At 41.2% G+C, this 25,657-nt stretch overlaps 2 protein-coding genes across 4 annotated transcripts in view; both read right to left on the bottom strand.

Annotated features, from left to right (window-relative positions):
• ARHGAP4 (Rho GTPase activating protein 4) overlaps window positions 1–9,405 on the bottom strand; it is a 49,132-nt gene extending 39,727 nt beyond the window's left edge. The window contains exon 1 of one of the 2 annotated variants that reach the window (XM_034434219.2): window positions 8,978–9,405. In XM_034434219.2, the coding sequence (XP_034290110.2) occupies window positions 8,978–9,044 (67 nt within the window). In that variant the 5' untranslated portion in view covers window positions 9,045–9,405. The remainder of the gene's footprint in view (window positions 1–8,977) is intronic. The other variant, XM_034434220.2, reaches the window with a different exon arrangement.
• Window positions 9,406–15,534: 6,129 nt separating this feature from the next.
• On the bottom strand, window positions 15,535–23,789 carry NUDT16 (nudix hydrolase 16). 2 transcript variants are annotated; one of them, XM_087886571.1, is made up of 3 exons: window positions 23,648–23,789; window positions 18,415–18,687; window positions 15,535–17,901 (listed from the first exon to the last, which is right to left on the bottom strand). In XM_087886571.1, the coding sequence occupies exons 1-3, from the start codon at window positions 23,759–23,761 to the stop codon at window positions 17,716–17,718; spliced, it is 573 nt and encodes a 190-aa protein (XP_087742697.1). In that variant the 5' UTR covers window positions 23,762–23,789; the 3' UTR covers window positions 15,535–17,715. The 2 variants fall into 2 exon arrangements, with proteins under 2 accessions (XP_087742697.1, XP_034290113.2); XM_034434222.3 differs by lacking the exon at window positions 23,648–23,789 and adding an exon at window positions 23,252–23,630.
• Window positions 23,790–25,657: the final 1,868 nt, after the last annotated feature.

Below are 25,657 nucleotides of genomic sequence, written 5' to 3'. Positions count from 1 at the left end.
AACTTAAGTTTTAATGAATACTATCACATTTCTGCATGTTGCTTTCTATCTATACCCCCCTCCGAATTTGGTATATAGGTAGTCCTCAAGTTACTACCACAGTTGAGCCCATAATTTATATTGCTAAGTAAAACACTTGTTAAGCAAGTTTGCCCCGTTTTACGACTTTTCTTGCCATAGTTGTTAAATTAATCATTGTAGTTGTTAAGTGAATCTGGCTTCCCCGTTGACTTTCCTTGTCCGACGGTTGCAAAATGGGATCACATGATCCACAGACACTGCAACCGTCATAAATATGAACCAGCTGCCAAGCATCTGAATTTTGATCACATGACCATGGCGACACTGCAACAGTCATAAGTGTAAAAACGGTCATAAGTCACTTTTTTCAGTGCTGTTGTAACTTTGAACGGTCACTAAGTGAACTGTTGTAAGTTGAGGACTACCTGTGCTAGTATCAAGTAAGAAACCATAAACCTGTACAGTATTCTAAAAATCAAGGCTAGTAATTTACTTAATAACATATATTATACTATACTATACTATACTATACTATACTATACTATACTATACTATACTATACTATACTATACTATTATATTATATTTTTTATAAAAACAAAATACAAAGATAAAATAAAAGCAGAATCAGGTTGGATTTGATGCAGAGAGGCACAACTTGCATTAAGATCTGCAATCAAGCCATCCAAAAGCCACACCTTGGAGCAAAATTGTATATATAGTTATTAAATTACACAACAACGCTGATTGCTGAATACTGCTTTTCAATGATTCTAGCAAGCATGAATGTATAAGTAAGTATCATGACAAGATGCCTAGATCTACATAAAGAAAAACAGTGGCTTCAAAATCTATGCAAAAATGAAGCCCATTCTTACTGAACTATCATTCCTATAAATTGGAAAAGGAAAAGAATGTCTGTGCCCTTTTCATGTCATACTCATAGTTTGTCACAGGCATGGGCATATTAATGTAAAAATTAATATTCTGTGTTCAGATGCCCTGCATATACTCAACTATCATATATAAGAAAACATACTTTAACCATTTCAAAAATCTCCATTTTGGGGGGCATGCAAAGAAATGCAGAAAGGCATTAAGAGTCCCATAACTTGTCATGTTCTCTTTGACAACTCTACTGGTTGATGAACACAAGAGAACGTAATCTAAGTTGCATGCAGTGGCACAGTGCTAAATGGAGCTCACACTGATTTCATGTATCTTTACATTGAAATAGGCTTGTAAACAATTCATCTGGAGAGCTAGGGTAACAATTAACAACAGGGAACACGAGGTAGTTAGGTAGGCAGATAGGGCTGGAGGGAGATTAGAAAGAAGATGATAGAGAGATAATAGATGATAGATAGGCAGATAGTGATATAAATAGTGTGTGTATGTGTAAAACATACACCCACACTTCCTTTTTTCTCTTGCAAAGTATGACCTATAGAATATATAGTGAATTCAGAAAGTATCCAAATCCTCTTCACTTTTGTCAATTTTGTTGTGCTGCAGCCTGATTCTACAGTTGTTGAAATTCATTTTTCTCTCATTAACTTAGTACCCCATATGACAAAGTGAAAACAGAATTTTAGAAATGTCTGTAAATTTACTAAAAAGAAAAAACTGAAATATCACATTGGCATAAGTATTCAAATCCTTCACTCAGTACTTTGTTGAAGCATCTTTGGCAACAATTACAGCCGCGAGTCTTTTTTGGGTATGACACAACACACTTTGCACACTGGATTGGGGGATTTTCTGCCATTCTTCCTTGCAAATCCCCTCAAGCTCAGTCAGGTTGGCAACTGTCAGTGGACCGCCATTTTCAAGTCCCTCCTGAGATGTTCAATAGGATTCAAGTCAGGGCTCTGTCTGGGCCACTCTAGGACATTCACAGAGTTCTCCCTAAACCACTCCTGTGTAATCTTGGCTGTGTACTTAGGATCGTTGTCATGTTGGGATGTGAACTTTCAGCAAAGTCTGAAGTCCCGAGAACTGCAAAACAGATTTTCATTATGGCTATCCGTGTATTTGCTCCATTCAGCTTTCCCTCAACCCTGACCAGTCTCCCAGTCCCTGCTACTGAGAAATAGCCCCACAGCATAATGCTGCCACCACCATACTTTACTTTTGGAATGATACTGGGCAGGTGATGGGCAGTGCCTGGTTGCATCCAGTCAACATTTAGAATTGAGGCCAAACAGATCACAGAATCTTGTTCCTCACAGTATGAGACACCTTCAGGTGCTTTTTGCTCCGAGGAGAGGCTTCTCTGCCATAAAGCCCAGATCGGTGGGGGGCTGCAGTGATGGTTGTTCTTCTGGAACTCTGTTCCACCTTCACAGAGGATCTCTGGAGCTCAGTCAGAGTGACCATTGGGTTCTTGGTCATTTCTCTTACTAAGGCCCTTCTCCAGTGTTGAAATGTAAAAATTTTTACTACCGGTTCTGTGGGTGTGGCTTGGTGGTGGTGGGGTAATGTGACTGAGTGGGCGTGGCCAACTTTTTTTTTTTTTACTTTTAAAACCATTTTTTCTACAACCTCTTCAGCCAAAGAGGTTGTAAAAAAATGCTTTTAAAAGCCTCTGACGATCAGGCAACTCAGCTGGGATCGTCAGAGCCTTTTAAAAGCTTTTTTTCTACAACCTCTTAGAGGTTGTAAAAAAATGCTTTTAAAAGCCTCTGACGATCTCAGCTGAGTTGCCTGATCGTCAGAGGCTTTTTTTTCTTTAAAAACATTTTTTCTTCAACCTCTTTGGCTGAAGAGGTTGTAGAAAAAATGCTTTTAAAAGCCCCTGATGATCCCAGCTGAGCTGCGCGATCATCAGAGGCTTTTTTTTTACTTTTAAAAGCATTTTTTCGGCCGAACAGATTGTAGAAAAAATGCTTTTAAAAATTAAAAAAAAAAAAGCCTCCGATGATCGTGTGGCTCAGCTGGGCATGGGGGGGGGGAGGGCAGGGATTTTTGCTACCGGTTCTCCGAACCACCCACCGCCATCGCTACTGGATCAGGTGATCCGGTCCGAACCGGGAGCATTTCACCCCTGCCTTTCTCCCTCGATTGCTCAGTTTGACCAGAAGACCAGCTCTTGGAAGAGTCCTGGTTGTGCCAAATTTCTTCCATTTGAGAATTATGGAGGCTTCAGTGAAGTAGAAATTTTATTGTAGCCTTCCCCAGATCGGTGCCTTGCAATAATTCTATGTCTGAGCTCTGCAGACAGTTTCTTTGACCTCGTGGCTTTTCCTCCACTACAGTATGCATTGTCAACTGTGAGGCCTTCAAGAGAGAGGTGTGTGCCTTTCCAAATCATGTCCAATCAATTTAATTTACCACAGATCGACTCCAATCAAGGTATAGAAACATGTCAGCAACTATCAAGAGAAATGGGGGGCACTGGACCTAAATTTCAAGTGTTGTTGCAAAGGATACTTATGCCAATGTGATATTTCAGTTTTTTCTTTTTAATACATTTACAGCCATTTTTAAAATTCTGTTTTCACGGTGTCATCATGGGGTACTGAATGTAGATTAATGAGGAAAAATGAATTTCTACAACTATAGAGTCAGACCGCAGTATAACAAAATTTACAAAAGTGAAGGGGATCTGAATACTTTCAGAATGCACTGTACATACAGAAACATCAGCGGGCAGAGTGGAGGATTGTCCTATAAGAGACATGGTCATATGCTGTAAATATTCTATAAAAGTGTAGGAACAATGCAAGCAGTTGTACTGAGTGCAAAATTCAGTTTCTAGTCCCTTGAAAGTGTGATATTAGACTTGAAAATGTCTGAGAAGCCAATGCCTGCTGAAACTGCAGGTCAGCTTAGACACTAGATATTATCAAATGATTATGGAATTACATTTCTGAGCAATGTATTTTGCATCTACCCTTGATATCACAAGGTATGTGTGCACATATTGGTTGATTGATTGAATAAATTTATGTCACCAGTCTCACCCAAATTTATGAAATATGGAAGGTTGCTGGGTGATATACAGCATTAAAAATACTAGAATCCAAAATAATGGGAAGAGAATAATATATGTCGAGGAAGAAATGTTTCCTGATTCAGCATGAATAGGTTTTGTGTTAACAGAACAGGTTTCATGTTAACAGAAGAAGAATGAACTTTTTAAAAAAATAAAAATAAAAAAATTCTATTAAAATTAAAAATGAATTCCTTCCACCAACACTCAGTTTAGAATTCAAAAAACCATGATCCATGTCAGACCCCAGAGTACTGGAAGTCCATTGCTTAATGGATGGGGGTATTAAGAAAGGAGCCAGCAAATAAGGAGGATGGGGGGAAACACATCTGCTTTATCTACCAGCTTTATCAACAGAAACAAGGCGGAAGAGTGAAGAGACACAGAAATGGATAAAGCCCTTCCCCCACCCCTCAGCACAAAAGCCTCTGAAAAATCAGAACTGACAAGTCGGAAGCTATACTCAATGGGGAGAGAAAACTCAGCTGGGAACATGGAGAAGGGAGAATTAGTTGACTGGAGAGAAAAAGGAAGGCCATTCCCCATCCCCTACCCCCATGCAAGGTCTTGATTCAGCAACAAGATAAGGCACAAAACCAAGGACATGGGAAAGGAGGACAAAATAAGAAAGCCTTTAGGAAGTATTTGCTTCATTCCAGTGGGCCATAGAGAAGACAATGAAAATAATCTATATTAATTGCACTAACAAATACTGGAGTCAGGCATTTAAGAGTCTACAAATAATCTGATTTATAACATGGCTCAAATCTTCACCTGAACACAGCTACAGGAAGTCCTCAACATATGACTGCAAGTGGGACTGGAATTTCCATTGTAAGACATTACAATTGTAAGTCAAGTCAGACCCACTTTTATGACAATTTTTACTGCAGTTGTTGTTAAGTGAATTCAGTTTCCCCAAAGGGTGTCTTTTGCCAGAAATCAGCAGAAAAGGTGATGAGCTATGATCATGTAACTGAAGGAGGTTGCAGCTGGTAGAAAATGTGAGCCAATTGCCAAGCACCCAAAATGGAATCATGTGGCCCTGGAGATCTTGTGACAGTCATAAATCACTTTTTTTGAAGTCGTCATTAACTTTGAACTGTCATTAAACGAACGTCAAGGACTACTTGTAATACTATATTATTCTCATGCAAACTGCCTTGTTCTTTAGAAAGGAGTTTGCTTAAAAAAGAATGACTTAGTGATGCAATTGCAAGGATCTTATTTATTAAGATATACCTGCCTGCCTTCAAATTTTTATGGTAGTTCAAGCAGATTATGCTACCCCTATTGAGTCTCCAGCTAATCTGGTATCCAAAACTCATGTACCTCAGAGCAAATTCTAGTTCACTAAGGTTGTCTTTCCACTACCTAACCTTGTGCCTTCTAGAGGTGTTGTACTACATCTTCCATAATTCCCAAACATTGTGGCCAAACGTTGTCCTATTAGGAACTGCTGGAGATGTAATCTAGCACACTCAAGGGGCAGTATGCCCTACCATTGCAGTTTAGCTAGCTTCATCTTATATCTTGAGTTAACTTGCTCTGGTCCTAACCATTTTACAGTACTGTCAGAGGCAGAAGAGCAAATATGGCCTCTATCCTTAAGGAAAGCACAGAGCCCCCAGAGGTGAAGTTATTAAAGCACAACATTCCATAAGTGCTTCTCCCTCTGGTAGTAAAACTACCTTTGTAATAATAAATTAAATAACCCTTCTGTTTCCTTCCACATAGCACTGAATGAATGGCCTGAAACAACCATCTCATTCTACCTCATGGGAAAACCAATATCCTACATTTGGATCTGTCTGACATCTGGTCTAAAGCTACTTGGGTTCAAAGGGTCTGCGTTCAGTGCGCCACTGGATGTATTTGTATTGCTGGGGCCACTTTTCTAAAAAGAAAAATCTCCAAGAAGGAGATACACAACTAGACCCAAAGCAGCACATCTAAAATTGAAAAAATCAGCTTGTATTCAGCCACTGCCTCTAATTTCCAAGAATGTAAACTAGAAGCCCCCTTCTACCACCCCAGCTTCTCTTTAAAAAAAGAGAGAGAGCAGCAAAATTGCCACATTTTCAAATAAAGCAGTGGACAGCAAACACCTACATTTTACTTGTAAAGAATGCCAATCTTGGAGATAAAAGTGATGTGAGAGCATTTTGCTTTGTCACTACCGTCTCCCACGTAAGAGAACTTTTGAAAATGTCAAGTGAGGTAGTAAGCCTGAAGGAACACATTGGAGATGCTTTTTGGCATGTTGGAACCCATGGCCACCACACCGGCTATTCCTACCCCAGGGGCATGCCATCTGTAACACCAAAGTCAACATATCAGCAAAATCCACTGAACTAAGCCCCATGATGAAAGCATTCCCAAAACCTCCTCAGGGGTTACTTTCCACACTCGAAAGCTCCTACACAGATCTTCAGAAGCGCTTCTGAAGTAGATGAATCATTTTCTGCTTCAGGGAAGAATAATATATCAGAATAACAGAGTTGGAAGGGACATTGGAGGTCTTCTAGTCAACCCCACTGCTCAAGTAGGAGGCCCTATACCATTTCAGACAAATAGCTGTCCAGTCTTTTTAAAAGCCTCCAGTGATGGAGCACCAAGAACTTCTGAAGACAAGCTGTTCCACTGGTTAACTGTTCTCACTGTTAGGAAATTTCCCCTAAATTCTAGGTTGCTTTTCTCCTTGATTAGTTTCCATCCATTGCTTTTTCTCTTGCCTTCTGGTGCTTTGGAAAATAGGCTGATTCCCCCTTCTTTGTGGCAGCCCCTCAAATATTGAAATGTTGCTATCATGTCACTCCGTCTTTCTTTTCTCTAGACTAGGCATACCCAATTCCTGCAACTGCTCTTTATGATTTAGCCTCCAGTCACCTAATAATCTTTGTTGCTTTTCTCTGCATTCTTTCCAAAATCTCAACATCTTATTTATATTGTGGTGACCTAAGCTGGATGCAGTATTCCAAGTGTGGTCTTACTAAGGCTTTATAAAGTGGTACCAACACTTCACGTGATCTTGATTCTATCCCTGTGTTAATGCAGCCTAGGATTGTATTGGCTTTTTTGGCAGCTGCTGCACACTGCTGGCTCATATTTAAGTGATTGTCCACTAGGACTCCAAGATCCTTCTCACAGTTACTACCATTGGCTTCTTTTAGCAGGAACCCAGGAAAAGGATAGAAAGCATAAATTTATTTGTGTCTAAATATATTTGGGTTCTATTTCTCCTTTATGCGTAGTAGTGTGCATCCAGTCTTGTATGGTTTAGGAGGAGTATTGTAGTGAGCAGGGTAGTAGGACTTCTGGGAGAGAAAATTAAGCTTAGCAATGGGCAGAGATACCCCAATAATAAAGCAAACCTGTTTGTTTTCAGTTGCCAAGTAATCAAGGACATAGTAAGGTACCTTAATAGATGTAGTTTTATAGCCTGTTCCCCTGATTTGTAATATATATTACTTATTCAAATCAAAATATCTTAAGTCAGCCCTGTTGCATTTAGAGGATTTCCTGCTGGAACCCCGTTCAGTGGGACCCCGGGATGTCTACCACAAAGCCCTACTTCAATGCCATCAATGATGTGTTGCCACTGATAAGAGAGAAAGGTCTGCTTCACAATGTAATATCCATTGAGTAATATCCTATGCAAATTGCATTAAAATGGAGCACTATCCTCTCGTACAGCTGCTCCTTATTGAAACCGATCTTATACTCCCATGCACACACCCAGTTGTCTCAATGATGGTGATCCCCAAGTGGGGCCACTCTTCTTTCTTCCTCAAACATCAAATTGCCTTAGAAGATTTTGTGTGTCGATTGGTTAAATTGTAGTAAAGACTGTGAACTCAGACTGCTGGACCGAAGCCTTCTGGTATTCGGTGGAAGCTTCTGTTATACACAACAAGCTGAGGCATGTTCAGAAAGATGCCATGCGCGGGGGGGGGGGGGGGGGAGGGAGAGGAGAGAAGCTGCAGATGAATGGGGCAGAGGCAGAATTATTGCTGGTTGATCAGTCACAACAGAGAGGAAGTTGAACAACCGGAACCTTGAAGAAGGGATGTTGCATTATAATCAACAGCTTTGCTGTACAAGGGTGTCTTCAGATGGGAAGTGGAAATGAATATTTTACATAGAAGAGAGATGTTGCTGGGAATCAAGACTCCAGGGTTCTTTTCTTTTCCTGTCAATCTGGCGCATTTCTTTTTTTTCACTAAGGAACCTCACATTATGTCCTGAACCAATAGCCACACACATTTTATCTGTGAGAGCATGTTCATGTCCATGCTCCTGGAATATTAAAAAAAGAAACAACACCCCAGTATCGTAGCTTTTGCTTCGTTTTTTACCACCTCTAGTAATAATATTATCTGGGTTGAAAAATCTGGGTCACATTTTTCTAGGTTTCAGGGGCAGGGAGGGGTGGTGGGACAAGGCATTCGTCTGCCAGCAATAAAAACGCAGCCGCAATGGATCCCCGCAAGGAGGATGATCCCTGACAAGGCAGTCACCCCAGCGGGAAGGGGGCTCCTGGCTCCAGCATACGGTAACCCTGAATCACCCAGGCCTACATGTTCACAGGCAGGGGGGAAGTGAGAGGGCCACCACGCCGTTGTCACTGCGGTTACCACCTGCAAAAGCAGGGAGACGTCCAGCTCCGGAGGGCCGCTTCTGCCGCCCCCTCCCCCGCTCCCCACTCCCTGGCTACGATAGCGCAGTGGCGCTCCCGAAGCACGCCCTCCCCCAACCCCCAGTACCCATGCACACAGTGCACCCCTATCCCCTCGTACGCAGCCCCGCCCCTTTCGCCCGCTGCAGGCAACTGAGCAGCCCCCCACTTCGCCCTCCGGTCCCCGTGTGCTTGACTCTCCAGCTCGTGCAGCCCCACCCACTCCAGCAGTCGCCCCACCACGACCCCCACTGGGCGCCGCCGCCGCCGTCCCCCCGAGCTCACCTTTCACTTGGGTCTCGTATTCGGCCAGGCTGCCTCGCTCGCGGCGCGCTTTCCCCGGCGCGTTCATCTCGACGGGTTGTGGCAGGGCGCAGCAGGGCCGCCGCCGCTCGCCTGCAAGATGCGCACGGGAGATGCGGCGCGGTGTGCCGCGCTCCTGGGCGAGGCACCGCCCCCTTCTCTTCTGGTTGCCTTCCCCACAGGAGAAGCTGGAGCAGGAGCGGCGGGATTAACCCGCTGCCTTCCGGCTTCCCCTCCTCTCCTCTCCGTGCCAGCCACTATCAACACCCCCGGTGCCAGGCGCTATAGTCCAGGGTTGGAGCCAAAGGCTTTGTGTCACTCTCTCCAGCGCTCGGACTGCACAGAAACCAACAGCAACCGAAGAAACGCCAGCGGCGACTGTTGCACCACCAGATTACTCCCTCTTCTGCGAATTGCGTTGGAGTAACTACAGTACATCACCACCACTACCTCCTCCTCCTCCTGCGTCGCCCATTTCCAAGCAAATAGGATGGTCATCGTGAGTTGCCGCTGAGAAATTACACCTTTCCCTTCATCGCTTATTTTTCAAAGAAATAACAGTACATTAGTCTCATGGAGTTGGCCCTGAGGGCTGTAACTTGAGATAAAGCCACTGTTCAGTGGGAGATCTTTGGTGCTTCATGTTGCAAGAGGATGGGCACAGAGGATTGTACCTACAAAAGTGAGCAAAACTGTTGTGCTTGTATCAGTGCACTGACCAAACAGGAGGAGTAACGGGAAAAGCATGAGAAACCTATCTAGGAAATCTACTGCTGCCCTTAAATATAATTAACTGTGCTAATTAGAGCATCGTGCCAAGACCAGGTATTTGATTTCTGGCTTAGCACATGATATGAAAACCATCTGTTATGGCTCTGCACTATTTGTGAATGGGCCACCATGGCTTGCTCCATAAATCATAGTGTATAAATCTTAGCTTACGATGAAATTAATGCTCAAAGTTATTGCATTCGGTTAAATTTTGTCTTCCCAGGGGAAGGGGAAATAAACCACTTTAAAACCAGTGTCAAAATAATAAAGAATAATAAAGATTCCTTTTTTCACACACTTTTCTCACAAGTCTCCTTCCTTTGATTCAAGCTGCATAAATGATTAAATATCTCCAGAAATCCCTTCACAGAAGGCCTTTGTTTAGAGTGCTGAATGGAGCTGGAAATGGGGCTTCTTTATGTCTGCCCTCCTTTAAATAAACCCATTTCATTGTATTGGACGATACTGTTTTCTCTCCTGGAGATCATTTCTCTCCTGAAAAATAAAAGGAATGGGAAGCACATGATGCCTTTTGCCTCAGGCAACAAAATTTCTCCAGCCAACTGAAGGCAGAAGTATTTAACTGAAGTAGATTATCATTAGGCCAGAGACTGACATCCTGGTGCTCTTGGCCAACATGTGCCTGTAGATACTATCTTGGCATCTATCCAGCAATCTCACTCACCTAATTTTGATAGGCTCCTTGAATCATAAATAAATGAAATGGCAGAATGCCAGACCTCAAATTCATTTTCATTTCTAAGAATATCTCTGGGACCCACATGGGCCTCAAAGGCAATTGGTTAAAATGAGTCATGGCTGCAGCCTTTTTTTCAAATTTGCCGATATGTGCAAGGGTGACAGAAGGCACCTGGGAGCCAGGAAGTTAGTTTGGGGTACATCAGTCTTTTGTGACTGGTCATGTGTACCACGTCAGAAAAAAGGACATTTTCCCTCAGCATTTTATGAAAATAGTTGCAAGAGGGTCTCCTAATTCCAACTGTGGCCCACTGTGGCCCCCAAGATTGCCTGTTCTTCATTTAATATGCATATTTTGTGTTACTCCAATGGAAGATGGGACAAACAAAAAAGGTCAGGGGATGAATTCTTGTTTATGAAACCATGAAGTTCATTGTATTTAAAAGTATTTCTTTTTTAAAAAAAAAATATTGAAAATTATTAAAAAACACCAAAAAAAAGTATAACAATATGGATAGAATTGCAGAGAGTAATATAATATAGAGAGAGTTTTAAAGTATCAATTTTCGCCTAGAGAAAATACAGATCTCCATTAAACCAACTCATCAAAAGAAAGAAAAGTTTATCCAGAAGAAAAAATTCTCAACTGCCATGCAATGCTCCTATAAATATTTACCCACGTTCACATTAAGGTTAATATTTTCATTCTTCTTAAGATTTCTTTTTTTGCAGCCAAGCATACCATCTGTCCCAGCTCCTATATAACCCCAATTCTTGTCTATCTCGCAAAAGTCCAGTAAGCTTGTCTGCTTCTGCACAGTCCATGATCTTTAAAAGTAGTTCTGTGTTCACCAAAATACAGGTTCTGACCAAAATAGAAAATAGAAGTAATAAACTAAGTACAGTAAAGAGAAGTACTGCTATATTTAATATATAACGGCAAAATCAGTAACTAACTTTAAATAGTTAATAGCTAGCCTAGACCAAAACAGGCAGGTTCTCTCTTTCAAAAGCTATTCTGCCTTTCAAAAGCTATTCTGCAAGACCAGACCAGACAGAAAGAACATTTACTTATGCAGTCTTGGTACACGTCATCTTTACATTAAAGGCTCCATGCACAAAAAAAAAAAAACAAAAAAAAAAACCAGGGCATAAAACAAAGTATAAGTGATATGGTGTCAACACTCAGGAGGCTTGCATTCACAGGCCATTGCTAATTATATATGGAGTTTGGTGCTTGGAGCCTTCTTGCACTATTTTAACTCACACAAGATTCAAGTGTACTTAGCTCAGTCACTAAATAATATTTGAAAGGTCAAATATGTAAGGCAAATTATAGTTAAAACATGTGTCTATTTAAAAGCAGGGTCCTTTTTTCAATCAAAAGTAATTTTTTTTTAAATTTTAAAAACAAGAAGTACACAGCTTTGTCTGAATCAGATTCAAATCAAGCATGTAAAGGAAAATTAAAATGAGCTGTGCCAGTAAAGTGTTCCACATTTCCTGTCTTGTCTTCTGTGACTCCCTCTTGATCTCTTCTGCTAGGATCATCTACAGCTAGCAAGAATAAGATTGAAGCTGGTGCCTCCGGTGCAAAAACAGGATTTCCCAGCACAGAAAGCTGCTTTGCTTTAAATTCTACACCCTGTGCTGGTCCACTGCAAACACCCCCGCCCACTTGGAGGAAGCTGAACAGGCACTTTCAAAGCTGGGATTATGTGGCCTCTGCTTGCAAAACCACATGCCTAAATAACATGGGGGTGGGGGACGGGGGGGAGTTCTTGATATATAAAGATGGACAGAAGGACCATTCAGAGCGCCCTATTTTCACACTCCTCAACGGGCCAGAGGAGCAGGAAGGAGAGGAGAAAAACGTGCTGCAGCTGAACTGCGACATCAGGCCTTGAGTTCAGGAACTAAGAGGCATTGCAAACCGACCACAGCCAACGCTTGAGAAAAATGAGGAAGTTGAAAAGAGAGAACACAAGTCAAGCTTTGCAACGAGTTTCACTTTTTAGGGTAGAAAATATTTCCTGTCTCTCTTCCCTGGCATCAGGCACAATTGTGCCCATTAAGGGAGGTTGCTTAAGAAACATCAGTGTAAGGGGCAAGCAAACAGAACCACTCCTGAATAGGCCCAAGCCCCAAGTAGATATTTTATTGGTGATCACGTGTGTTACAACAATCTCACCAGACTGACTGCCTTCTCTTGGAAAACAGCAGATTTGACCTCAGACCTTTCCTCCTCTGAACGGACTCCAAACTGGGATACCACTTTACTCCCCCTAGAGGGCCCTCTCTCCTTCAGCCAATGATTCCACCATATCTGGGGAACTGTTCTTATAATCATGACATGAATACAGACTTTCTTCAAAAAAAATGTAGGGTAGGTTGAAACTTTCTTTGACCCCTGACTACAAAGGATGAAAGCAGAGCTACTGCAGTATACCCGAAGAACCCATGGCAAGGTTTCTCAACCTTGGCAACTTTAAGATGTGGGGACTTCAATTCCCAGAATTCTCCAGCCTGCATGGAAATGAAACACTGTTCAACATTGCTGAATACCCAGCAGTCTAGCTGGCATGTGGAATGCAATGAGTTGTAACTGCTCATCAGGAGGGTCACGAGTGCCTTCCCTGACTCATTTTTTTTTTTTTTAAATTGATTTATATGCCGCCCTTCTCCGGAGACTCAGGGTGGCTTACAATGCGTTAAGCAATAGCCTTCATACTTTTGTATATTTATACAAAGTCAGCTTATTGCCCCCACAAACTGGGTCCTCAATTTACCTACTTTAGAAAAGGATAGAAGGCCGAATCAACCTTGAGCCTGGTGAGATTTGAACTTACAGTAATTGCAGACAGCTGGTGTTAATCACAATGCTATCAGTCTGCTGAGCCACCAGGCCCCTTTTACAGGCTTCTTGCCACCATATTTAATCCAGCAGTGCCAAATACTTAAAATGTTTATCACTAAATAACCAGGTTTATTTTGTCCAGGGCCAATCAAGGCCCCGGACAATCCCCTATGGATTGGAAATGTGGGAGAACTACAGAGAAAAGAGGTTGGAAACAACTTTCCTTAGTTTTTGCATCACTTTTCATATTGCAATTGTGATTAATGAATGCGTATTTTGGGATACATGCATTAATCTGGATAGGGGAGATGCAGGATCAAATCCATACTTAATCGAAAAGCTATCATTTCACGGTTAACTTAGCTCACAAGATTGCAGTGGGTTAAAAGTGGGGGGGGGGTTAGTCACTGCTATAAGCATCCAGAGGACATTTAGATTATAAATATTAAGGTAGCTACATTACTATTAACATCCTTTTGCCTAATATTCCTTTTTTAATTTTGTTGTTTTATATTTTTATTGTTTTTTATTATGTAAATTTGATTAATACCAAAACAAACAAATGGAAGTCTTCAAGTACTAGTTTTTTATTTCTGAAAAAAAATGTTTCTAGAACACAAAACTACCTACTGAAATCCAGCAGCATTTGCACATACTAGTTCTTGCAACACAAGTTGCATTAAACATTTTGAAAGTGAAATGCAGTCACTGAATAAACACCAGGGACATGCACTTAAAACCATCATTAGCTGTTGATTCCACCTGCCCACCTACCCCTCCAGCAGGAAAGCAGAATAAAAACTAGTGTAACCAGGGCAAAAAGAACCCATTGAATTGAAAAATGAGTTTTAGTAACTGATCCCTTTCAGTAATACTCCAATCAGGACTGTTGAATTGTTCATTTTCAACAATAGCAGAGTTTTGTTGCTGGAAATGTTGTGGGTCCAAAATCAAAGCGTGCAGGCAGCAATTCTATATTCAGCATAAATTATCCACTTAGGCATCTGGTAAAATTTTGCCTAGTGGCTATTTGAAATGGAAGACAGATGTAAATTAACATTCAAAGGATGATATCACAAGGCTCAGCTTTGATTTTTACATTGTGTTTTGCTAATCCACAAAACGTCTAGGAATGATATGTTTATTATAAAATACTTATATATTTCTTCTCATTTATTTCAATCTCATATTTTAACAAATATTATGAAACAGGATGAAATAAGGTATCCATTACAAATACCAACCTTTGGGAAGAAGTTGCTCAGAAGCACTATATAAGAAAAAATATTTTTAAAAAGGACTTGTTTTTTTAAAAAGGAATGATTAAATAAGTTTAAAGTGAGGCCTTTAGATTCCAAAATTCCAAGCCTCGCTTATTCCCTGATGAGATCTAAGCTGGAGATGAAAAAGAAGGGATGTTGGCATCATAGTGGGCTACTCAGTGAAATGCCATTCTAATCTGTAGTTGCTAAATTGGCTAATTCTATGCCTGCAATAATCAGCATTAATTAGAACTACCAATATAGCAATTCTATCATGTGGCTCTATGGTAAAACTGTATTTGGGAATAATGTGGATACTTTTGATTATCCCATTTTAAAGATGACATTACAGAGGTTATGATTAGAAGGCTAGAGCAGTTCCTCTTCAAGGAAAACTTAGGTTTTTAGCTTGGAAAGAAGGAGGTTAAGCAGACATGACAGAAAATCATGCATGATACACGTAATATGGGGAAGTAGTAGTTTTTTCCCCCCTTCTCTGACAATGTCAGATCATCCACAAATCGCAGACAGGTTGAAGACTGGCTGAAGGTCTATCGCACAATGAAACCAGTGAATTCACTGCTGGCAGTTATGGTAATGGCAATCAGTTTGGATGGTTCTAAAGGGGGACAGGTTCATGGAGAACCAATAACTACTAATATTGCAGGTTGTTTACCAGATCCTAAATCACAGCCACTATCCATCAACACTGGTTGTTGGAATCAACAATGGAAGGGACTTTCATTCTCCAGTCCAAACTTGTGAACCTCTCAAGTGCATCCAGCCAGCCACCATGTAACACAGAATGCAAGATTAGATGGATTAGTGGCATGATGTACTGTGACATGATTGCACAGGACAGAAGCCATTGTAGAAAAGAGCCAATTCATTGCAACTGGAGGTGTAGCCTGCGTGCTGCAACAGAGAAACCCAGATTCATCATCAAGATCATGTGTCTTCAAGGCTGGGGTAACTGAAGATTTATTAATTCATTAGATTTATACAGTCACCCGTACATGTACATGAGTCTTTAGGCTGCAAAGAGAACGCAACATTTTGAAGCTGTCCAGCCTTTAAAAAGAAAAATTTTGTATAAATTGTAAAGAAGTCACAGCGTCTATGCAATACTAGACTAACATGCAGTATCATTAATTCTGTTTCATTTACTCTTTCCACTCATCATAGCAGATAAAGGTGCTGGCCTCTGAACAGCAGAATATCTTTTCTCATATACTCCCATCTTGGTCTGAAGATTTCTCTAAATACATACATAAATAACTGCATCACACTGTTCCCTGTTGAGGTTCAGTAATAATATGTAAAGAAAAGAAAAGAACTAAGAAATGGTAAGCAAAAGAAATTAAAAGCATGAGTTAAGAGGAGACACATATCTGACGTTTGCTAACACCATTCGCTATTCCTCACCATATCTCTGCAAATTATCATTGCTTCAACCATCTTCATACTCTGCTTCATACAATGCCTTTTGTTCTTTTAAGATTTAGCCATTTTGAGTTGTATTTATTTTACTTCTATCCCATTTTTCAGTCTGGATTTTGGTGACATTAACAGCATTCTCTACTCTGTTTTTCCAACCACCTTGTGAAGTAGGTCAAGCTGGGAGAAAGTGGCTGGCTCTAAACCACCAGTGGCTGAAGGTGGACCAGAAATTGGTTATCTTTGCTCCTAATACAATACCATAACCACCACTCAAGCCCAGTTTTACCCCCAAGCATCTCATACTGTTCTGCGTGAAGTAGGATTTCTAATCTAAAGACTACTTCAAAAGCCAAGATACAGCTGTCCATGTTCCACTGATTAGATGGTACATGCAGGATATAAACATCATTTCCACTTCCCAGGTTCCTTTGCCACTCTGGTGCTTAATGGAACGCTGAACTCAGCAGAGTGACCAAATTGCCCTCCCCCACTTGTTCATGCCTATGCCTTGAAATCTGAACAGTATCACTGTTTCCAAACAATAAATTGCATTCCTAATCTGAATACAGATAGTCCTCAATTTTCATTTAGTAACCATTCAAAGTCACAATGGCACTGAAAAAAGTGACTTACGAAAGTTTTTCCACGTATGATCATTGCAGCATCCCTGTAGTCACATGATCAAAATTAGGGCATTTAGCTGGCATGTAAAATGACAGTTGCAGTGTCCCAAGGTCATGTGATCACCTTTTGCGACCTTTTGACAGGCAAAGCCAGATTTATTTAACAACCATGTTACTAACTTAACAACTGAAATGATTCGCTTAACCATAGCAAGAAAAGTTGCAAAATGGGGCAAAATTCACTTTTTTGCTTAGCAATGGAAATTTTGGGTTCAACCATGGTCATAATTCAAGAACTACCTGTATAACAATATAAACAGTACAATAATTTGGATGACGGCATACTTCTACTTTTCCATATCTATGTCAATATATCTCAAGAATTGGAAACGAGAAGGGGAAGGAGACAGAAAACCTGTTTCCAGTGGTGACTTGCCATTTCCTTGAGAGATAATAAAAAATGTATGAGTCAAGAGTCACACACAAGTGTCACAACCATTCTTTAACCACTGATAAAAAAATAAAGGAAATCTGACAATGAAATAATGAAGTAATCAACAGGTATTTGCAGTTGGCTTTTAGAGAGAAGGTAAATGCAACTTCCATGAAGTTCAGAATGCTCTCAATAACAAAATACATTTAGAGTAAACGTTGGAAAACAGAAGATGAGGTAGGTCAGAGATATTTTTGCAAGGGTGTTTTTTGATTGGAAGAACTCTTATGCCTACAAGCAGGATGCAGGAAGGCGGATCACAAACATGTTCCGTGAAGATAAGAACAATCAAAATGGCTTCAATCTTTCAATCCGTGTTACCTACCTCTAGGCAATCTAGGCAATCAATGTGTTTTAAATACGCAACAACCTGATAATTGGAATCCACATTCAGACACCCAACCCTTGCACCAAGCTATTCAGCAACACCAGCAACAATGCCCAGGTAGAAGACTGGAGTGAGGACCATATTTAAGTTTCTTCCTCTTGCGCCTGTTCCTAAAGTCTGAAATTCTTTCAGGATTACATCCCAAAGGCTATCAGGGTGAACAGGCAGCAGCCAAAGTCAACGAGGCTCAATGTCTCTTTTGAGCGATCCTAACAGCCTTTTGAAGTTGTTCAGCTGGCATGAGTTGGAGAGTGTCCAAGGCATGAATGAGCTGCTCCCGGGCATTGCCAATAAAAGTATTGCTGAGGAATATTGGGAGGCCCCCAACACCGTCACGCAGAATATAGAGGGGAACGCGGATGAGGCCCATCACCTAAACCATGTAGAGGGTAGAAAAATCAGATTAAAATAGACACTTAGGGAAACTTGTCCTCTTTCTGCTGTCACCACCACCACCTCACTCAAGACACCCAACTTCACAACGTGTGGGTTTACCACAAAGCTACAAAGCTGTCTAATACTGATGTTCAATTTACACTTCATTTGTTTTTGTTCTAAGTGTTTTAGCTGATACACCTACCAAAATATGTTCACAGGCACTTGAACAAGACTTGATAAAATCTTAGCAAAGGTCACAATGTTCAGAGTGGGCTTACAGAATATTATTCAGCTTCCTACTGTACTTATACACACACCCAATTAGTATCACCAGAATATTGTGCAAAAAAAACCTTTAAAAATGGGTGTGGATTATTATTAAAGTGAAGAAAAATAGGACAAATTGTCAACTTTGCCCAGAGAGCAATTGTCTGGGAGCAATTGTTTTTATACTGGCTCCCAACAACTCTCTTAATTTCCCGCTTCCCTTGCCTTACCCCTTACGCACCTCAAGTCCATGGTCTTTTGCCTGAATAGCCCCTTCCTCTACCATTCGGAACTCTTCCAAGCTAAGCTGCTTGGCATAGAAATGCATCACCACTCTCTGTGGCTGCTCAGAAGCATGGGAGCTCAAGTAGTCCTTCTCAGCCAGGTGGAGGGAGGCAGCCCCAGGGCCCAACTCTTCACACAGTTCTCGATTTAATCCTTCTTCCAAGGAAATATCCCGGGGATCCACAAACCCACCTGGAAATCCCAGCCGACCATCAAACCTCATCTGCATCTGGAAGAGAAAAGAAGAGATTCAGAATAAGAGTGCTATGCAATCACCCTTAGACTACAGATGTAGTCTACCCTTCTCACTGTATCCTTTCTTGTATTCTTATAAGATGAAATCTTCCTACCTCTGGGGGAGTTCAAAAACAGGGATCTTTAACTTTTTGATTTCTGGCACTTTTTGAATAAAAAAGAAATTCAATTTTATTTTTCTTGACCTCTAAATAAATGTAACTGCTTTAAATACATTTTTCTGAGAAGTGGTTCATAGATTTCACCAGATTCTCAAAGGAATGCATGGTTAAATTTATGAATGCCTGCCCTACTCTAAAAGACCCATTTATCACTGCCACCATTAAATACTTTCTTGATTTAGAAATACTTTGGTTTTTCCTCATCTGTTTTGGTTTCATTTCTGAGGAAGTGAGGCAAAATGTGGAGAAGATAGAGCAGTGCAATCAATTTATTAAAATTTAAAGAAGGAATTGATCTGACTTTTATTAAATAAACGGCTGTTTAAAGTTATAAGCAGACTTACACTATTACATAAATCTATATGCTGCCAAACAGAATTTTTGCAAGATAGGTGGCTTATAAGCCGCCTTCTCTTTCTCCTCCTCCTAATTGTGACTCTTGACAAATGAACATTTTTCAAGACTGGAACTTGCAGGACCATTCTTCTGTCCCCATCTTTCAAAACCCCTTTGTTGTGGCCCGCCAGCGGCCTGAGCGGATCGTGGCTGATCCCGACGATGAGGAGGCTGGTGTGGTGTTGCACCGGCAGCCTGCGCAGCCGGCGCTCACATCGGACAGCGAGGAGGCTGAAGAGGATGTGGTGCCAGAGGCAGAGACTCAGCCAGGGCCTTCAGAACCTCCAGAGGCTACTTCAAGTGGAGAGAGCAAAGTGGAGGAGCCTCTCCTCAATGCTCGAGCACGCAGAGCTGCCAAAAGGCAGGAGTGGCTACTCAGGAGGAGGAGGTCTCCTCAAGAGTAATGTTTGAGGATAATTGGCCACTCCCTTAGCCTATTTAAGTCACACACATTAGTAAGTTTCTTGCTAGAAACAACTTGTAATTATCATCAGACCTTTTTTTTTTTTTTTTTTTTTGGAAAAGTCTTATTGTATCTTGCTTTCTGGGCTGGTTGCCAACCTTTGCCGGACTTATTCTTGCTACTTAATAAACTTGGTAAGGACCGTTGGTGTGTGTCAATATCCTCGAGACTCCGGAGCTGGGGCAGAACACCCTTCCTTCAGTTTTCCCCTCCAAAAGATATGGAGCTAGAGGAAGCAGCCTGCATTGCCTTGCTTTGATTGGCAGTTTCACCACTCAATCAATACAAAGCCTCCTTATTTGGGGGTGGGGAGGCCTCCAAATAAGCACTATTTATTTACTTCTTCTCTATCCAGGGACACCTTCTGCATCATTTTCCTGGGTTAAAACATGGAAGATTGCATCCCCACTGCAGCCACATTTTCAGGAGTTAGATGTGACCAAATTTAGCCAAATGCCTACATAAAAAATACAGTCCTTGGCATTAGATATAATTTAAAACTGCATATACATATATATTTACATACTGTATATGCACACACACATATACAGTTTCTGAAGCTGAATTAGCATATTTAACTCCAAAATATTTCTAAGGATTTTGGAACTATTGTACTGACTGTAAAAAGTGATAAACGAGGTGTCTTCCCATAATGGTACATACACTTATTGTGCGCCCTTTACAAAAGATATTATGCAACAAATATGCCCAAGAGGTCCAGAGACTCACTAACTCCATACTTCAGAAGTGTTATCCCTTTTTAAAATAAAATGTCTCAACCTAAAAAGGTGCTACCAGATTTCTGAGTTTTGACTGCCATGGACTAATATGGTTCTCCTCTTTCCATAACCTCAAACTATTAAACTGCACTGCTCTTCCTGAACTAAAAATTAAGATGAGTATGAAATAGGCTATGCCAGAAATCTTACACTACACCACTTTTGCCAAGAACTTTCTTGGTTAGGAGTATGCAACTTTTTTCTCGCCAAGTAAATGTTTGACCCCTGAAATGGACACTGGGGACTATACTCTAAGAACTGGGCAAAATTAAGATAAAACCAAACTGAGCTTAATTTTAATGAAAAGTAACAAATAACAGAATTTATGATAACATATATTCCAAGGGCGGGTTTCAAAACCCGTTGCTACTGGTTTGCTTGTGGGCGTGGGCGCACTTATGCACACACGCAATGGTTCTGTGCATGCGCAGAAGTGTCCAGCAAGTGGGCGGAGCCTCCTGCCGCTGACGGGACTGGTTTGCCTGATCCAGGGCGAACTGATAGCAACCCACCACTGATACATTCCCTATATTTGACAATGTTCACTTTCAATCACATTGGAGTATAGCACACAATTTGGAAACCTCTGGGGTTCTACCCCTTTGCACATCTGCCTCATTTCAGCAACATAGAGGTATCCTCACTTTACCTTACTCTTGAGGTGATAATTACAGCCAAACAATGTCCATGAAACAATTGTTCTAAACTTTGGAAAAGGCAACATAAATGCTAATTAATATACCTGAAGAGAAAAGTTTTCGATCGGTGTGTGCTACCTGCTCTAACATATGCTGGTGAAACATGGACACTAATCTCACAATCGATAGAAAAGCTACGAGTGGCGCAAAGAGTCATGGAAAGATACATGCTTGGCATTACAAGATAAGATAGAAAGACCTGCACATGGATTAGAGAAGAAATGAAAGTATATGATATCATCAAAAGTCTAAAAGAATTGAAATAGAAATGGGCTGATCACATAGCAACAAGAACTGATGGCAGGTGGATCAAGGCAGCCATAGAATGGATCCCACTTGATAAAAAGCATCCAGAGACCTAAAACAAGACGGATTGACAACATCAGCAAGTTGTCATGTAACAAGCTCCCATGTAACAGCGCTCCTGCGCGAGTTGCACTGGCTCCCGGTGGTCTTCCGGGTGCGCTTCAAGGTATTGGTTATCACCTTTAAAGCGCTCCATGGCATAGGGTCTAGCTATCTGCGAGACCGCCTGCTGCTACCGACGACCTCCCATCGACCCATGCACTCCCACAGAGAGGGCCTCCTCAGGGTGCCATCAGCCAAACAATGTAGGCTGGTGGCCCCCAGGGGGAGGGCCTTCTCTGTGGGGGCTCCCACCCTCTGGAATCAGTTGCCCCCGGAGATAAGGAGAATCCATGACCTCAATGCCTTCCATCGTTCCCTGAAAACCCATCTTTTCCAGCAAGCCGGGTTGGCTTAAGAAGAAATTTTTAAATTCTTTTAATTAGTTTATGATTTTTTAACTTTCGGCCCAAAATTTATATATATTTTTAAATGTTTTAATATTTGTATTCTATGTTTTTTATCTTGGCTGTACACCGCCCTGAGTCCTCAGGGAGAAGGGCGGTATATAAATTGGAAATTAAATTAAATTAAATTAAATTAAATTAAATTAAATTAAATTAAATTAAATTAAATTAAATTAAATTAAATTAAAATTTTGCAGGCCCAATTGGCAAAAGAAAGTTCCATATGGACTGGAAACATGCAGAAGATGCAAAGATGCCTTCATCCTGCAATGGATTGACAATGGCTAAAATGATGATCATGATGATACCTGAATAGATCAGGCAGGGCTGGACATGGTAAAATATAGGCTCAGTTTGTAAAGCTGTCACACCACTTAGCTTCTTCTCAGTACAGGTAGTCGACTTACAACAGTTCATTTAGTGACCATTCAAAATTACAATGGCACTGAAAAAAATTACTCATGACTGTTTTTCACACTTACGACCACTGTAGCATCCCCATTGTCACATGATCAAAATTCATGTGACAATGGGTTCATGTGATGCTTGACAACTGGTTCATATTTATGACCATTGTAGTGCTCCAGGGTCATGTATCCCCTTTTGCAACCTTCTGGCAAGCAAAATCAATGGGGGAAACCAGATTCACTTAACAACCGTGTTACTAATTTAATACCTGCAGTGATTCACTTAACAACTGTGGCAAGAAAAGTCGTAAAATTGGGCAAAACTCAGTTAACAAATGACTGACTTAGCAACAGAAATTTTGGGTTCAGTTGTGGTCGTTAGTCGAGGACTACCTGTACTACAGTTACAAAAATCAAAACAACCACTAGATGGAAACAAACAAATATAGAAAATCTCGACTGGTTGCTGCCATCTCCTAATCATTCCGATTCCTGCAGCCCAGATCTGTTAGCAACACAACAGTCAATGCAAGGTGTATGACACACACTAGTAAAAAATGTCCATCCCATTCCAGATTTTCTATATTTTCTCACCACTTATTCAGATCAAATAGCCGTCTTCTGAGCATTCACATACCTGGAACAGATTTTATCACTAGTTTACCAAGTACTGGTAACAAATACTGGAACAAGTAATCCATTAGAAGCAAGTAAGCAATTCCTAACGTTTTAAACCTAATATGCTCTCCCCCTTTTCTTTCCCTACTCAGGAGGTCCCCACCCCCACCCCCACCCCCAACGTTGGCTAAAATCAATCCTCACCAACACTGCGAAACGCAACGGGATCTTGCCAAAAAGCCGGCCGGGGTTGGGCGCGTATAAAAGGGCATGACAAGCGTGCTTCCAGTCGGGTGGCCCGAGGCTCTGCGTTTCAGCCTTAGTCAGAGGCCGAAGTTCACTCATCTCTCCCGGCTGTAGCGCCCTGGGCCGTAAACCTTGAAGTGGCAGCCTTGTTTTAAGATCCACCTCCACCGGCGCCAGAAAGGGGGGGGGGGGAAAGATCCCTAGCAAACCTGCTGCTGATAGACCTTAAGAGCGAATTCCCCCTGCAGCCAATCAGATATTGAGAAGGAAGAACCCGTGGAACGCTGAGCTACCGTTCGGTAGCCTTTCCGGCCGTTTTACATTATTGGTCAAAAGAGGGCGCGTCAAGCCAACCTTTGATGTGACCACACTGGGAGGAGAATCTCGCTGTTTTAATTTTTCCCTCTCTCGGTTATTTCTGATCCACCATTTTGCCTCGAAGGTGCAAAACCGAAGCACACTCTGCATATCTGAGGCAGAGGCGTAACTAAGCAACGTTGGATTGTTTATGGGTTATGTTGTTGCTTAACATCAGAAGGGACATTTCTTTTATCAATTCTGAAGAATCCCCATGCATAGCAAGGGTGCTCCATGCAAGATCCGGGACTCTTCTGTGCTCCTGAATTTTCACTGTTAGGAATATAGAATAAATAGATCTCTTGAACTGGAATTTAGGCAGCGATTATTACTAGATTTCCAGGTGTGGAGTGCTCCAAAGCAAAGTCCATGCAGATGAAATCACACTAGTTTCATCTGCAAACATCTACCTCTTTTATATATTTATTTATTGGTTCAATTTATATGCCGCCCTTTTCCGGAGACTCAGGGCAGCTTACAATGCGTTAAGCAACAGCCTTTTTAAGAAAACCTGGAATTATTTATAAAATAGTTGAATAGCAAATGTACCCTTACATTTCATGTGGAGATGTATCACTGAAAATAAGAATATTTGCAAATTAGCATTTTTAAATGATAATCGGGACAAGATTCTGTGGGAAGAGTTGGAATACAGTTGAATAAGTACCACTGAATTCTGTAGGTAACTGAAAAACTTCCATGTATAAAGGATTTCAACATATCAAAAAGAATTTGTTCAGATCTCCAGAAAAGATACCAGCTATCAATCAACTTTTCTTCACAGGCCATCTTTGTTCCCCTACAAGTAGCTTAAGTCTTAAAACAGCGTACAGTACCTAGCTTTCCACCCTTTTTTCCATTTCATAGAATTGAGGACATCCAATAGGCAGAATCTGTTTCATACCTTTCCTGAAGCCTCTGGGCTTCCATGAGCTATACATTATTTGGAGTTGTGAGAAGGTACAAATGTTTTATGTGCTGCCTTACCTCTATCTATTGCAACGATTGAATTGAGTTTTGAATGGATTCAATTTCAGCTACTTTCTCCTCCATTTTACTCATGACATCACTGCTTTTCCAAATTACTGTTTAACATTGTTCCTTTTTTCCAAATCTTTGTATCCTTTTTTCAAAGACAAGGCTAATCTCCAAGGTCCTTCTCAAGCATGTATCCACAGATTTTGAATAGATATCTAGAAAACCTGTCTAGCCCCCTCTGCTTTGAAGGGGGGGGAAGGGATTTTTTCGTTCTTTTTGGTGGTGGTGCCTTTGTCAGTCCTTACTCCTGGAGACTGCCTGGACAAATCCTAGAGCAGGGGTCCCCAATCCCTGGACCACCTCTGGGCCTTCAGCTGTTCAGAACCAAACCCCAGTGGTGGGCGAGCGCGCACGCATACCCACTTATGTGAACAGTGGGCAAGTGTGTGCTCCATTTGCTCAAGTGGCGGGCAGGTATGGTCGCTGCTCATGCAAATGAAGCTGTGCACACACGCACAACCATCCCCTCCCCCCTCCTGCTGGTCCACAAAGCCAAAAAGGTTGGGAACGCTGCCCTACAGTTCACTTGCGAGATGTCAGAAGTGGTTTGCCATTGCCTACTTCCTAGGGTAATGAGAGCGACTGGCTCAAGGTCACCCAGCTGGTTTTGTGTCTTAACAGGACTAGAACTCATGGTCTCCTGGTTTCTAGCCCAATGTTTGAGTAGTTTAATGATGTAATATTTATATTTTATTTCTTCCCATTTTATATACTCCAAGGCTGTTGTAACAAAGGATTGAGCAGTTAAGAAATAATAGCAGAGTCATTACACTTATTTGGATTGGTAAAGGTGGGGACACTGGTATGTAGTGAGAATGCAACACAAGGTGTACCCTCATCATGTGCTGAATAGTATGTGACTGGCCCAACTCCATCTCCAGTTTGATAGCACTAAAGTTTGCTCTATTTTATTTAGAAAAAATGGCACATTTATATTTTCTGGTTCTAAGTTCTTTTCTTTTAAACTGA

This window comes from Pantherophis guttatus, chromosome 2 (genome assembly GCF_059756535.1).
Source record: "Pantherophis guttatus breed Tessera chromosome 2, ASM5975653v1, whole genome shotgun sequence".
Classification (NCBI taxonomy): Eukaryota; Metazoa; Chordata; class Lepidosauria; order Squamata; family Colubridae; genus Pantherophis; species Pantherophis guttatus.
The sequence above is the reverse complement of the archived record's forward strand: the minus strand, read 5'-3'. Positions and strand labels throughout refer to the sequence as shown.

Excerpts from the sequence above, each read along its gene's own strand:
- NUDT16 (XM_034434222.3), bottom strand. The coding sequence starts at position 23,392 with ATGAGTGAACTTCGGCCTCTGACTAAGGCTGAAACGCAGAGCCTCGGG. Across the intron at positions 18,688-23,251 it reads CGTTGCGTTTCGCAGTGTTG|ATGCAGATGAGGTTTGATGG; the intron begins GTGAGGATTGAT and ends TTTCTCTTCCAG. Across the intron at positions 17,902-18,414 it reads CAAAAGACCATGGACTTGAG|GTGATGGGCCTCATCCGCGT; the intron begins GTGCGTAAGGGG and ends TACATGGTTTAG.